We start from the raw sequence: 15,743 nt of genomic DNA on the forward strand, positions 1-15,743 counted from the left end.
GGAGAACCAGCACATTGAGTCTCTGAGGAGAATGATCGTAGGCAGGCTTTTCAGGTGTTGTTTTGCCTTTAGGGACTGTTTGAAAGGAGGCTCTCAAGAGGACTTTCCCAGTCCCTGGAAAGCTGTCTTGGGGAAGGCTGCACATTGTTAACCAAAGACAACACAACCAGGAGATAGAGTTAAAATTCTTTCTCAGTGAGTTGGCTAAGTCTCATGAAACAAATATTTTGTTCCAGTTAGGTGTTCCAAAAAGTCTTGCTTGCTTCAGATAACATATTTTGAGAAGGAAAGGGTATTTGTTCAAAATGCATCACGGAAGAAAAGACTATGTACTGGTGTGTTCTGCTGCCAGTGTGTACACATCCTCTTCCTAGGCCCGGAGGACTCACAGTCTTGGGTGCCTTGTCCTTCTCTTCCTGGTCTCAGTCCCACCTGGGCTGGGTGGGGCTGGGGGGTGATGCTGCTAGTCTCTGCTCCTGTTCTTTGTAGCTATACACCTGGTTATGTAACCCTAATCCAGGCCCACCGTCCAGGGCTCAGATGGCTGGCCTGTCAGCAAAAAATGTCTGAAAAATGTTAATCCAACAATGTTGGAGGGATGTTATTTTCAAAGATAAACTCCTCAGGGAAAATGAGAAAGAGTTGCTGCTCCTGGGATTCAACTCCTCCACACTGGAAGATGTTTCTTTAACGATGCTTTCTTCCCCCCCAAATTTCCCAATGTCTGATGTGTCTTGACATTTGGTCCAAATAAAATCCTGGAACAGACTCCTAGGATATAACTATCTTCAAACTCCACGCAAGAGGAGTTTTTATTACAGAGAATCAGCATCTATTAGGGCATGAAACATTGGGGGTCTGCTGGCGCTCACTCCCCACATGGAATCTCTGCATAATATAGATATTATTTTTTTTCTGGCATTTATAGCAAGCAACTCAGTTTGTGACCTAAGGCATTTTCCATACTTCCAGGCAGTGAATACTGGCTTCTTATGAGTCTCAATGGCACATAATTTAAGACAGTAGGAAAGGGAGTTAGAGAATAGTTTCCAGTGCAAGGAAAACACCATGCAGATGTTTGCCCTTACTCTTGAATTCTGATGGCAAAATTGAGAATTGTTTATTTGTTCCAAAGTCAAACTCAAGAAATTTATTTTCTAAAGGCTGGGGGTTGGAGTAAGGGTGGGGAATAGTGACATATCCTGATACTGAAATATTCAACACATGGCCCTGGGACTTTGAATCACAAAATAATTTAGATCTTTTTAAATGGTTCATTTTTTTGATCCAATTTGGCATGCCAGATGTCGATTTGTATCACGGAACATGATGTACCTAAAGAAACACCCGAGGACTGGTTTGCTAAAATTGTATATTTACCTTCTGTAATTGTTGTTTTTTGTTTTTTTTTTTTCCTCCAGGATAGGAAGCTAGGAATCGGTCCTCTATCTTGAGCCATTTATTGAGAACAAACAAATGAACTCAGAAAAGACACAACCCAATTGAATTTAAATACCTGACTTTGGTGTATGAGAATCATAAACTTGCTTACGGTCTATCTGGTCCGCAAACACTTCCCCATAAATCATCCAATAGGGCATATAGAAGATGTTCTTGGCCAGTTTCCATGATGGCTCCTCGTTGGGAAACAGGATGGCTTGCCTGGCGACCCCAAAGCTCATCAGCACCACCAGCATAATGATGACAAAGTACATCATGTCTATCATCTGGAAGGGTGGAGAAGCAGAGGGAGAAACAGAAGAAAACCCATATGATTGAGTGTACTTATGAACACTGACATTGATGGAAACCTTTGGAGGAGATCCACTTTCTGGACTGCTAATAAGGGATGTTTAGACAGGGAATCATGTCCAAATAAGAGGATACTTGGTCTACTGAAGCCAACGTCCACAAAATCTTATCAGTAACTCAAAAAACATTTTTTTAAAAAAAGTGCATGCATGATGGAGTCTCTTCATTTTCATTTCTGACTGTGGGACCAAGTCCATTCTAGGCATGGGGGTCATATAACACAGAGGCTTGGCAAACCCAGTACTAACTTTTTCTCTGCTCCTGGGGGAGGCAAGTGTCCTCTTTGGGTCTCTTTCTTCTTAGTGAAATTGGAATTGGGATAGCTGAACTATTCCAAGAATGACTGCAATGTTGTAAATTTCCTTTCTAAGTTCTGAAGGGGTAATGAAAAGTTGGAAAGCTCAAGAAAATAACTGCTTGTAAACAAAGCTAGGACAAACCAAATATCCATCATATTCTGTCTTATTCCTGTGGCCCCACCCCACTGCATGATGTTTCTGCCATCAACCAGTCTCTCAGAGAAGTGCTCTTTCCCCTGCAGGGTCTCCTATTGGCTCTGGAGGGTGTTTTCCTGGGCATTAGTACCATGTAGCCTAATGACCCACACCTGTACCTGCTGTTGAAATGATAGATTTTCATCTTGACATGTTTATAAGATCCTCCAGGCTTCACTCTAATACAATGTTATCTCTTTTTCCTCTTTATTCCTTTCTTCCCTGTTTGTCTCCATGATATATGTAATTTGGGATCTGTTTCTCATATGCCAAATTGCCTTCCTTTTATCACCCACAATAGACGAGGACGCAGTACCTATTGATTTTTGCCTGGCCAGAACCCATTACCTCCCTCTTTTGGAAACAGTTTCTACCTATTTTGGCCACAAGGTAGGTGTGTTTTCTAGGCTAGGTTAATCATGGTTCTCTGCCCCCTGGCAGAAGAGATGGGAGGCAGTCAAGGTGACACAAGACAGGCCAACCAATGTCCTGTTTTCTTTAGGTTTTTATTTAACTGAAGGTGGGAGAGAGAAGTTTTCTTTTCCTCTCTTTAATGATATAAATGCAGAGTGTCTGAAGCTGAGTCCTCTGCTATTGAAACTCATCAGAGTAGATGAAGCAGACATGCAAGACAAAGAGAGCAAATCCTAACAGTGGTTGGTTCCCTGCTTGCAGCAGGCCCTGAGCCCAGTTCCATCAGACCTTTCTACAAGTCGGTGCATCCCCCTAGGCTTAAGCTAGTTGGACATTGGTTTCTATCTTGCATCAAAACATCTACTACAAAAGACTTTCTCTTGGATATCACACTTCCTGAAGGGATGTCCGTCCACAAGGAAAGACATGTTAATTTTACCAGTGACAATGAAGACTTGAAATTAACTTTAAAATTTTGTTTTAGAAGAAGACATTCTATGGTTCCTGTTATTGGAATTCGAACATTACAGCCTTCCTGTATGCCTTAGGACATTGGGGTCTCAATATGTTTTAGGCCAATTAATCAAGTTTCAAGGCAGCTTCAACATTCATCTCACAAGTACTGTATGACTTTGAAACTAAATAGAAATATCTCAAAATCTGACATTCATTCATACTTTTAAATTGTCCCTAAAGTTATATGCTGATTAACTAATTATTCCTTCTACAGTTTAGTGGTCTCAGAACTCCCTTAAAGTGAGTAAGCCAGCTGTGTTGAAACAGTTTTATAGGAAATGTGGGTCTCTTTTTCATCCTCTTTCTTTCTCTTTTTTATTTTGTAAAATTCTTTCATCGTTTACTTACAAAAAGTTCTAACAATGAGAAAGCACACACGGGTCCTTCATTTTATGTTTACTTACATTGATTGAAAGATGGGTGGGGAGAGGAAGGTGTGTATTCATGAGAGGTAGGAGCTAGTTTGACCTAAGAAAACTCAGCCAGCAAATACAGAAACTGTTCTAATTAAATTTCTCAGGATTGTTTTTGTTCAGATTGATCATGATATCAATGCAAAGGGTCAAAACAATCAAACAGAAGAAACGTTCTTCCCAAACACTCAGCTTCATATATTCCAAAGAAGTCTTAGCTTTCATACAAATACCGAAATATGATAGGGTGGAATATGAAAACAGAGCATTATTAGTGAGAACTGGGGGTGGCTTCCTCTGTTTTTAAAGCTCAGCTGTCCAGTTGGTTCAATATTAAGAGAGCTGATTGTGTTCTATTTTGTAAACATCTTTCAGTTGTGTTCTATACAGGCAAATATATACTGTAGTGGTTAAGCATGTGTTCTCAGGTGTCAGACTACCTGGCTTTTTATCTTGATTTTGTTAGTAAAAATAGCTACATGGTAAAAAAAAAAAAAAAAATCCACAAAAAAGTAAAAATAATTACCAAAAATAAAATAAAGGCTTTCCTGACCATTAAAAAAAGAAAGATAGTGAGGTGGCCTTGGGAGCATTGTTTAATCTTGTTTGTTACTTGTAAAATAGACACAATAATAAGAATAATAATGCATATTATTTTTGTAAGGATTAAATGAGATAACATGGGAAACACTTAATATGGTAAGTTCTCAGTCAGTGTTGACACATTCGTATTAGAATTGGGAGGAGATCAGGCTGTGGAGTCAGATAGAAGTTTGAATCCTGTCATTGTCCCTTGCTTTGTCTCTTATTCAATTGTTCATTCAATTGTTAAATGACGACACTAAGACCTATTTCATGGGGACATAATGATTGTGACATGTCTGACAGGGTATCTAGCACAAAGCAAGTGATAGCTGTTATTATTATTGTTTTCATTTGCACTGTAAGAGTGAGCTCAGTACTAGGCTGAGAGAATTCCATTAAGAAGTGGAACATGAAGGAAAGGGGTCAGGATTGCGGTAAGTGATCCTGGACCTGCAGATCAATTGCAATCACACTGGCGAGGCAGGTTTTCCAGGCTGAGGCATTAGGTGCGCTGGTTTCTTATGCAAAGCAAAGACTCATAGCACCGGTTTCAAAATGGACTCCCCATCATTGTGCCTCCTGGAATCTTATCAGCTGTCTGTCCCTAGACTGCGGGGCAGTGGCAGCGAGTTACTTGGCTGTTCACTTCTGAATAGGGACTCCCTCATGTTGAGAGGCCTTCAGTATAAACACATCTGGGCACATGTTGTTAAGCTTCCAGCCTGGCAGTCCATCTGGCTCCCAGATAAATTCTATAGGCATATTTTATCTACCTTCTGGATCAGCGACTCAATTATTGAACTAATTATCTTAAAAGCCTCATGAAAGAGAAGCAAAGTCCCCAAATATGCTCATTTTCTACTTATTCTTGGCTGGTAAATGAAGTCATTCACAAGTTAAAAGGCAGAGAAAATGCAGTACTTCCCTCTTGCTCACTCCTTGGAAAGGTTTCATTCTAGTCAAAACCGGGGATAATTATGCCATTATTAAAATGATAGACGTGGATTTTAAAATCATCTTGCTGCTTTCATGTGACGTTAGTTATTTCAAGTATATAAATGCCACCCAGACTTTAAAAAGTTATGTATTTGGTTCGTTTGGGTCTTTTCAGATTTTACTTGTTAAAATAAAATAAGTCAGAAAAACAACCAGGTTATGCAATCGCCTAATGTAGTGGTTCTCAATAGAGGACCATTTTGTCCCCCAGGGGACATGTGACAATGTTTGGAGACTTTTTTGTTGTCATAACTATGTGTGTGTGTGTGTGTGTGCGTGTGCACACTCACTGACATGCCTGATACTGACAGCTAGTGGGCAGAGGCCAGGGATACAGCTAAACACCCTACGATGCACAGAACAGCCCCGAAAACAAAGAATTATCCAGCCCACAATAGCAATAGTGTCAAGGTGGAGAAAACTTGGCCTAATTTTATAGCTGTTATAGTTCTTCACTTTCACCGAATCCATTTGAGAATACATTTGAGACTCTCATGTAAGCTTGTCCTCTTTGTCCAGAAAATTCATACACCCACACATTTTTATATATAAATTGGGGGGAGGGTCCACAGATTCTGTCTCCTGAGCCTCATCCATAGACTCTAAATAGAGGCTTTCTGTTTTTAGTCATAGGAATTTTCACCATAATCTCAAATTTATTCTTGAAGTACAAAGAAGATGATATAACAGACAGTATAATAGAGTAATACACATTTTTTTTCCTAGTCAAAATTTTGCAGGAATTGGAGATTTTTTGGACTAGGAAAAAAATGCATATCTTATTCTATAAGTCATTGGAAATCAAGCAGGTGGGAGGGAAAAGGAGGGGATGGGCAAATTCACACCCAACAGGTACAATGCACACTATCTGGGTGACGGGCACACTTATAACTTTGACTCATACTGTACAAAAGCAATTTATGTAACCAAAACATTTGTACCCCTATAATTTTCTGAAATAAAATTAAATTAAATTAAATTAAAAAAATCTTCAGTTGAACTGAGGTTCACTTTTGGGTAAGTAACATCAACTTCTGAATTCAAGTTTTTCCTCTCTATAATGTGTTTGGTGACATTTGCCCTAAACTATGCTGGTGTTTAACACCAAACTTTTCTACAAAAGGATTAGGAATACAGCAGAATAACTATGTTTGCCAATTTTTCCTTTTTTCATTGTACTTTAAAAAATAAAATATGGACATAATGATAAGAGATACAATTTATGTACCACTGAACTATGAGCCAGACACTGTTGGTCATTTTAATACCTATTATTTCTACTCATTTACAACAATCCTACAAGATATGCATTTATTATTCATTACTACTTTAGAAATGAGAAAACTGAGTCTCAAAGAGTTTAAATAAATTGCTCAAGGTCTCATAACATTCATTTTAAATTCAAATTCTTCCTCTCTTTGCATGAGTTTGTCAGTGCTTTTGCAGGAAGAGTCTTGGTTATTTAAGTTCGTTTCAGTAGAATTATACATACACACACAGATGTTTAATAAATAATGAGTTAGCAATGACATATGTAGTAAAATGAGTGATAATGATAAGGAATATCTATTGACTAATTGTTAAATGGAAGCAAAGTGAAGGTTATTATTAGCAAAGAGGTTTTTCAGTAAGAGGTGTTTGCCATGGTAGGATGGATATACTTAGCTTTCCCACATATGTCTTGTAAAGGTGATGTAGGGGGCACACTTGGAAAACTGGGGGAACAGATAAAAAATACCCAGTCCTGGCTTCAGTCTCTGCTGCTTCCTCTAGTGAGTTAGGAGAGGAAGCTGATTTACTGCTGCTCTCCCAGATCCACAGGATGCTGTCCTAGTCTTTATGGAAAAAGTCTGGAAGCTGGTGTGTGCTCAAGGAGTATCGGAACAAGCCGCCAGCATTTGTGGGGAAGCATACCAGCTCACCACTTGGGATTCTTCTTTAGAGAATTAGATAAGTACGAGCATTATTCTGGAACCTCGTTCTTAACAGTCATGATTTTCCAGTAGTGCAAGAAAACACAAGATGTATGATAGAACTTAATGTTCAATTCAAACCCGACCCAAGTCAGCTCCACTCAGCTCAGCTCAAATAAACTGTTTTCCTTCCCTTTGTGGAGTGAAAGGCATTTTTCTAGCACTTCATTTAGAAACACAGGATCTTTAAAAAATCTTAAAGGTCTGTTAAAAATCTGTAGGGGAGACTCCATTGGTCTTCCAAGACCCAGCTAAAACATAACCTTCGTGCGAACCTGACCTACATTCTCTTTTCTATGCCCTTGTTGTTCTTTATACACACCTCTCTCTACTACAGCATTCTTACACAGTATGGCAACTACTTCGCTCTCTTTTTCTTTCTCTCAACTTCAATCACATGGAGAGGATGCCTTTGTATACCCAACTCCTAGTCCAGTAAGTAAGCCTGGCACAAAATAGATGGTTGTTCTATTTTTTTCAGTAAGTGAGTGGGTGAATGATGATTAAATTCTCCAGTTTTGTAAATAGATGTAGTCAAAGGAACTTAGAAAATAACCCCGCCTCTAGGGTCATCTCATTCAGCCCTTGATGGCAGGCCCGGAAGAATTCTCTCTTTCTATTATCACCACTTCTCCTCTGAGAACTTATAACATGGAATCAGAGGCACCTGCTTACCATTTTTCCAATCATCATTACATACGGGCCCAAATACTTGTTCACGCCGAAGATGTCTAGTAGGCGGATGTACCAATAAATGATGTTCACGCAATAGATGACCCTCCCGTCACTCCTGAAGGGCTGGTCTTGGAGGCGAAGGATCATGCCAACAGAGAACAGAAGGATGGCTATGAGGTCTGTGACGTTCCAGTACTCTTGCAGCCACACCTTCACTTTCTGCAGCAGTTTTCCCGGCTCTGACATCAGAATCTACAAGACAGGAAGGGGAGTGGGGTTAGGTCTGGCTTCTGTCTACCTTTTCAGCCCAGTTGGAAAGTGCTTGGTCTGTTAGCTGACGTAGTCTCTTGCTTTGTCTACCTGTGTCTACCTGAATACTTTTGTGCTGAGAATGTCCAACTGAGCTCAGCTTAGGCAATCCAGATGCAAATATTACAGAGATGGATATAAGGAATAATTTTGATTCTTTGGGTTGTCTGAAAATTCTAAGACACACATTAGGGTTTTGCTATAAAATTATTGAATCCTAATGGGCTGCAAATCTTCTCTGAAGTCTTATTCCCTCTCTGTAAACAGTGCCACTCACCATGTTGAGTTACTCAGGCCGCCCACTGGGGAAGACGCCTTCATTCCTCTCTTTTTCACCCCCATCCTCTGCATCAACAAGTCCTATTGCCTCTATTTCTAAATGCAACCTACCCAACCACTTCTCCCCACCCTGCCTGCCGCCACCCTATTCTAAGCCTCATCACATCTTGCAGATGATTGCAGCAGCCTTCTAACCGGTGTCCCTGCATCGTTATTGCCCCTGGCCCCCACGGTCATCCTAGTCTCTGGGCAGCACACAGAATGATCTTGAAAAACCTCAGCCATGATCTGGACGGTGATTACACAGTTGTACGTACAGGTAAAAACTCATCAAGCTATACCTTTAGGAGTTGTTCATTTTGTTATAGGTAAATTATATGTCTATTAAAAAAAAGGAGAGACTTTGAGAGACAAATGAACAACAACAGAAACTAAAAGGAATTATGATAATTGCATATTTTAACTTTCTTATGGCTTCCATTACAAACAGAGAAAAATCTGGAGTCCCAGCTACTTGGGAGGCTGAGGCAGGAGGATCACTTGAGCCCAGGAGTTCGAGGCTACCGGGGGCTATGAGTGCACCACTGCACTCCAGCCTGGGCAACAAAGCAAGACCCCATCTCTAAAACAAACAAACAAGCAAACAAAGAAAAAACCAAAAATACAAATAGAGTAAAATCCAAACTCCTTACAGTGGCCTCATTTCACATCTCACCATAATCTCCCTCATTCTCTACCCTGCAGCCATAGTCACCTGCTCTTAAGCATAACAAGTTTATTCTATGCTCAGGACATTTGCACTTGTTCTTTCTGTTGAGAACTTTCTTCTCCCAGATTTATATTTGGCTTCTCTTCATCCTCAAGGTCTCTGATCAAATAGCCCCTTCTTAGGACGACCTTTCTTGACTTCCCTAGCTGCAGTCACCTCCATGTCACCAGCTCACTCTCTAATACATTACTACCCTGTTTATCACTATATGAAAATATCTTTGTATGCAGGGATATGTATGTGGGTATGAGTATGTGTGTCTGCCTATGTATCCATCCATCCATCCTTCTCTCTCCCCTGGATTGTAAACTCCAAGGCAAGATCCTTTGTACATCACAGGTACTCAATACACATTTGTCAACTGACTGACTGTTGCATAGGTACCTGACAGCAATTCTCTAGTCCTTGCATATCCTAACTGCTGGGTGAGACTCTCAATTTACCTTCGACCTAGAGGGGCTGCCACACCTGGCTCTGTGAAATGCACAGCTGGACAGCAGGAGTGGCAGCCATCCTGCACCACAGTCTGCTCCAGGGTGTGAAGAGCCAGGGAACCTGGTTTTGTAAAGCTGCACACCAGGGCCATCTACCCGGCTCGCTTGTGTTTGCCCCTGAGGTTCCCCTCTCTTCAAACATGAGCACCCTTTCCGTCACTCAGGACTTCTCAAAGGAGGGGAGAGAACAGACTGGGGACAGGTCTATTTGCAGCTGTTTGTTTGAAACCTTATTTGCACTGTATTGGTTTACCTTGGTCTGAAATGCTAAGGCAGGCAAGTTTTAGTAAGTCAGGGCTGGGGCTCAAAGGATGAGCAAGACACCAGGAGCCACCTGGTAGCCTTATTTTTCATCCAGTGTGATGTCCCCGTCCTAAGCCCTAGCCCAGGGTTTCTTAAACTTTCCTGTGCACCAGAATCACCTGGAGTTTGCCCAGGCTGCACCCCTGGAGTTTCTGCTCCAGCAGGCCTGCGGGGTGGGGGCTGCAGGATTTATGTTTCCAACAGGTTCCCAGGTCATGCTGGCGGCCACAGTTTGGGAACCACTGCCGTACTCACCAGCAACTCCTGAAGTTGCTGTCGTCCTGATGGTTTCTCACCCTTGGCTCCATGTTAACTGAGCAAAAATCTGTGTGTGTGTATGGGGGGCTCGGGATGTGGACAGTGCCTTAGAGCTTTGCTAACCCTTGCTCACACTTTCCTAGAACTGCTAAACATACAGGTTTGGAGTATAATTTTTAAATAGTGAAAAAAAGTTTTTGTGACTTCCCAACATGAACAAAAGAGATACAAGCAGAGCAGTTTGGGGTGAAGCAGAGGGGAAAGTCAAGGGTCCCCCCACCTGGCACCCTTCCTTTCTGGAGCCAGCCCTTAGGCACCTGGCTTATAACCCGGGACCCTGAGGGGCATCTCGGGGAGCAGAAAGAGCAGTGGGTGTGGACACGGACCCTTAGCTGTCCTTTCTAGCCGTGGGATACAGAAAAATTGCTTAATCCCTCTGAGACTTAGTTCCCAGACGTGTAAAGTGGGGATGTCATCACAGCCACGCCACTGACCTCAGAGTTGTGGGGAGGCGGACCCAGATGAGGTCGTGTCTGCTGACGCACTGTAAACAGTGCAGGCTATTAAGGGATTACCGCTGCGGCTGGCTGCTCGCTTTGGTGACTCCAGGCAGAAGTATGCGGAGCTGGGAACGGGGGCAGCAGGGAAACCACAAAGCCCCCCTTGTGTGTCCCCGGGAAGGCACGGAAGCATGCAAACTTTTCCACGTTTCCAGGATCTTGCGTCTGAGCCCGGGTGCTGACGCGGCCTGTGGGGGCCTGGCCCCTGGGTAGTCGAGTGTCTCTTTAATGGGTGCAGGGCAGGGACGCAGGCGGCAGGGAGCCACCTCCCCGGGCCACAGAGGAAAAGGTCAGCCGCTAAGGTGGTCACCACCTCCCTCCCCACAGCTACCCTGGAAGCAAGGGCGCAAGCATCTCTGCATCCTGAGAATTCAGGAGTGGGGTACTAGTCCCACTTTATAAAGGACGGGATTTAAAAAAAAAGAACAACACGAAATGCCTTGCCCTGTTCCAACTAGGTGTCTACACTGCTGTCTTCCCGTTCATGGTGGCTTTTCTTCTTGCCCCGCGCTGCGGTCGCTGTCCCCCTGCTGACCTGCCCTCCCTGCGGTCCGGCCTCAGGGGAAGCGGATACCTAGGCCTGGAGGTTCCTGCCGCCCGCCCGCTTGGCAGCCCCCGCCAGGACAGTCCCCGGAGCACAGCCTGCTGCCGGCCTGCACCGGCCTAGTCCCTGGAGAGACGCCGGTCTCCCTTTTCTGCTTATCACGGGGCAGGAAGACGCGCTGGGCCTTAAGTCACAGCAGCTCCAGCTGGCGCCGCGCGGCCGCAGGGCCCCGGCAGTGGCAGGCCTCGGTTCTCAGCTGCACAAAGACCGAAGCAAAGTTATTACTCTTTTTCAGTTTACAAATGGGAGATCCACAACACTGGTCAGGAAGAAAAGGCATCAGGACACGGGAAGACCCCCGGTGTAGACAACTAGTTGGAACAAGGCAAGGCATGTCCTGTTTTTTCCTTTTTTCATCCTATTCTTTATAAAGTGGGACTGGTACACCACTCCTGAGTTCTCAGGATGGGGAGGTGCTTGTTAGAATTAAGATATTCCTTCTGCTTCATAGGCCTATAGCATAAGGAAAAAAAAAAAAAAAGAAGAGAAGAATTAAAATAGTCCCCAAATAGTTTCAAAACTCAAGAGCAGGGCTCAAAATACAGGTAAAAGATTTTTTTTCAATAAAGTGAGACCCTGTCCTAAAAAAAAAACCCAAAAAACTCAAAAAAGATTTTTCGTGATTCCAATACAATTGCATCAAATAGGTACTGCATCTTTTCTCTGGAGGAAAACATTCTAGAGCTGAAGCCCTTGCCAGGGTTCAAGCTGTCTTAGTAATGAAGGCAAATTTGTGGCGCGTTTGTGGATCTGTAGGAATCCTTTTCTTTGCTGCCCAGTATATTTTCCCACCCACTGTAGTACAGCAAGTAGGGTTGTTCCTGAGCTCTTAAAGGTGCAGTGGACTTGACTGGGAGCATTTCTTCCAGAAAGGGCCTGTCCTACAGACTGCAGTTCCAGGGAAAATGCAGAGGAATGCACTGTCTCCCAAGCCTGCCTTCTCCAGTGGTTTTTCTCTAGTGAAAGTTTGTGGAGAGCGTTGAGCAGGGTTGCGGCGCCCTCTTGTGGAATTTAACCTGATCACATTTATCTTAACGGCTCTTTGAATCCGGTGGGCCCCTGAGGTTAGCTGGGATTTCCACTAAATCATGTGCGGGTGGTGTTTTGATGGCTCCTTTTAGGCCACAGGGAGGGGGGAGAAAAGAGGGGCCCTACACCCTCAACCTGAAGGACAAGAACTGCGTTCAGTTCACCTTGGTGATCCCTAGCGCTGGTGGAGTGGGTGGTGCCGGCAGGTGCATGCTGAATGTTGAGAAGGAAGAAACCACAGAATAAACGAAATGAATGAATGAAGCTCCTGGAGCTGCTGAAACCCATCTGGAGAGTCACAAGCAGGCTGTGTCCAAAGAGACCCAGAGTAAGGGGTGGAAATGGGAGTTAAAAGCGGCAAAATTTAGAAAGTGCTGTTTGTAGGGCTGAGTACAGAGAGGTGTAAACGGCATCAAAGACAACTGAAGGGTTTCTTGGGGCGGGGGGTGGAGGGAGGTGAGCAAAAGCTCCGGTAGCAGAAAATAGAATAAAAATCCTAAGCACTGGTGGGGTGACAGCCCCATGAACACCGCACTGTGCAGCCTCCCCGGGTTTGTCAAAGGAGGAAAGCAGCAGCCCCGTGGCAGCATTAGACGGAACAGTTTCTGGTTGAATTTGGATCCCCAGGTGACCCCGGCCCCTCCATCCACAAATAGAACTAACCACTGTCTTTCTCCTGTGTTTTCTTTTATGAAAGCAATTACCTCTCTCATCTTTTCTATCCCCAGCGTGAAAATGTAGGAGATGACGATCCATTCCTGGGTGGAAGGCCAGCGCTCCATCTTCACGAGCACGATGTAGTTGAAGAGCATGAGGTACCCGATGTACGCCAGCTGTGAGGAGACACAGACAGAGCTCCGGCTGCAGAGGCCCCCGAGCCCTGGCCTCGGGCAAGGCCACCGCCCGGCAGCACAGAACGAGGTCAGCTAGCGGGACACAGAATTCATGACAAAATGAACGCACAAGCTCTAAGCTAGCAAAAGGATTAGAAAAGACTATTGTTTGCAATAATGTAATATGCAATCTTTCTTTTGACCCTTCCATGTGTCTCTGGCATCCTGGTAATTTGTTGATGTCTGTCATGATGCATCATTTTGTTTTGCAATTAATTACTCGTTTTTTTGTGTCTCCCTGGCTAAAAGGGGAACCTCATCTGTCAGCGGCTGCTCTTGCTCATGCGTGGACCTTAGGTTCTTAAACTAGGACAGCACAGTGGATTTCTGCCTCATGAATGCCAGGCAGAATAAGTGTCTGTGGGAAGGAGAGGAAGACACGTGTAATACCTGTACATCGGTCAAACCAACATAAAAACAGCCCATACTTTATCTTGAGGCCCCACTTTAGTTCTCTTCTGAGTTAATGTCATCTTTTCCCCTCCTACCCTAAAGTGTTTGGTTGTCAGTGCCCTGGGAGGGTTTTACCTGGTTTTCATTGCACCACCTTCTTGCCCTACCCAGGTTGCAATATTTCTTTCCCACATCTGCTTCTTTGAAACAAGGGAAAACAATGCAATTTACAGATGGGAATGAGTCTTTGTGGCCTATTGTGATTGGAGTGGGGTTTAATCCTCATGTGGCTCTAGCACCTTGAGGCTGAATCCTGATGTGAGTGTCGAATTGCTGGATGTCCAGGAAAAACTCCTCAGGGTTCAGGTTTGGGGACTGTCACTGGAGGACTCAGTTATGTCAAGGTGAAAGGAGTGCAGGAAAACCGGTGAGGCTCTTGCCTGAGAGGCTGAGGAGCCTTGAGAGAAAGTCACCCTGAGGGAAAACGGCAGAGAAGCCAAACCTTCCGTAGGCTATGCCTCGAGTGGAATAAGGCACTTACTGGCCTCAGGGGCCGCAGGGGCTGGGAGTTGGAACTAAGAGTGAGTTAATTCAAATTTTCTGCACTCTTTAGAGTGGCATTGCAAAGAATAAGACACAGTGTGGGTGAAAAGATCGAGGTCTTGAGGGTTCTGGAGGCATTGTGTGACTTTGGAGTCACGGGGGCAGCTTAGAAGGTGGCGGAAGCTGCAGCTGGCTGGGGATACACAGAGACACTGGAGAAAAATGCTGCTTCTCTACTAACAGGGCCCCTCCCTCCCTCCTTCCTTCCTGTTCTTTCCTTTCTTTTCCCTTTTTGTTTTTGTAAGAGAATAAATAGATTCTTAATAGGAATCGGAGGTATTTCTAAGACCCTATAACATTGTCACATTTGCAGACACAGCTGTTGCATATAATTTCCCCATCTCTTAAAGGATGAAAGTATGTGGCAACTAAATGAGATCACGTATGAAAGCGGGGCTCACTCTCCACCCGAGTGATTGGCTCTTCTCCCCGACCCCACCCACGACTATCACTGTAATCCATGCCCAGGTTCCTACCCTTCCCTATCCTCAAAATCATTAGCAACTCCTGAAAACCTCTCATGAAAGAGTTTAGTTAAAATCATGTAGGACACTGTTTAAAAATCAGCTCAAAATGGAACTTGGTTCATATGGTTTCTGTTTGTCATTATAATACACTGGCATTCACTCTGTAGGCCCTGAATACAGAATGTAAAAAAAAAAAAAAAAAAAAAAGGACTTTGCATTTTACAAAATGCAAAAAAAGGACTTCAATGATTCAAACTCTAAAATACACTCTCAGCCTCCTTCTGACTTGAAATCCTCCTCCTCTCTCTCTCTCTCTGGTTGCTTCCTTTTCTTTGTTGGATCAACTCCCATTGTTTCTAGGTGAAATGAATCTTGTTAACTGCCCCGGTTTTTCTCATTTTCTCCAATTCACTGCAAAACATTCCAAAGCATTATCTTCTCTTGTCACAGGTAGGCCCAGTGACACAAGCACAATTCTTCTAGAATCTCTGTGTTTTAGTACTCAAGTAACTCTTACTTGCACCTGTCCTCTGAATACAGATCTCATGTGTTTGGTGGGGGGAAGGGAGGCATAGGTTTTAATCCTGGCTCACACACTTCCTAGCTGTACCATCTTTGCAAGTCATTTAACTTGCCTGGGCCTCCATTCCGTAAAATGGAGGTCATTGCTACCTACCTTTTAGGGCCTTTGGAAGGATTGGGGATCTATCTGTCTCTCTCTCAACACATTGTAGAGGCCCCAACAAATGACTAATATTCACCTTTTTTTTCAAGATGCTTCTCCTATTCCTCTTATCTCCACTTACCTCAGCCCTTGCTTCCCTCCAATCTCCTGTGTACTATTCATACCTCTCTTCTTTCTCTTTTTCTTAAAATTGTCTTCATTATTGTTCATGCTTCCTCC

At 43.6% G+C, this 15,743-nt stretch overlaps 1 protein-coding gene across 1 annotated transcript in view; it reads right to left on the reverse strand.

Moving 5' to 3' along the window:
* TRPM3 (transient receptor potential cation channel subfamily M member 3) overlaps positions 1–15,743 on the reverse strand; it is a 504,274-nt gene that overhangs the window by 55,005 nt on the left and 433,526 nt on the right. The window contains exons 20-22 of the mRNA XM_045563926.1: positions 13,188–13,316; positions 7,879–8,130; positions 1,553–1,727 (exon numbers count right to left, since the gene is read on the reverse strand). Coding sequence (XP_045419882.1) covers positions 1,553–1,727; positions 7,879–8,130; positions 13,188–13,316 — 556 coding nt within the window. The remainder of the gene's footprint in view (positions 1–1,552; positions 1,728–7,878; positions 8,131–13,187; positions 13,317–15,743) is intronic.

This window comes from Lemur catta, chromosome 10, assembly GCF_020740605.2.
Source record: "Lemur catta isolate mLemCat1 chromosome 10, mLemCat1.pri, whole genome shotgun sequence".
Lineage (NCBI taxonomy): Eukaryota > Metazoa > Chordata > Mammalia > Primates > Lemuridae > Lemur > Lemur catta.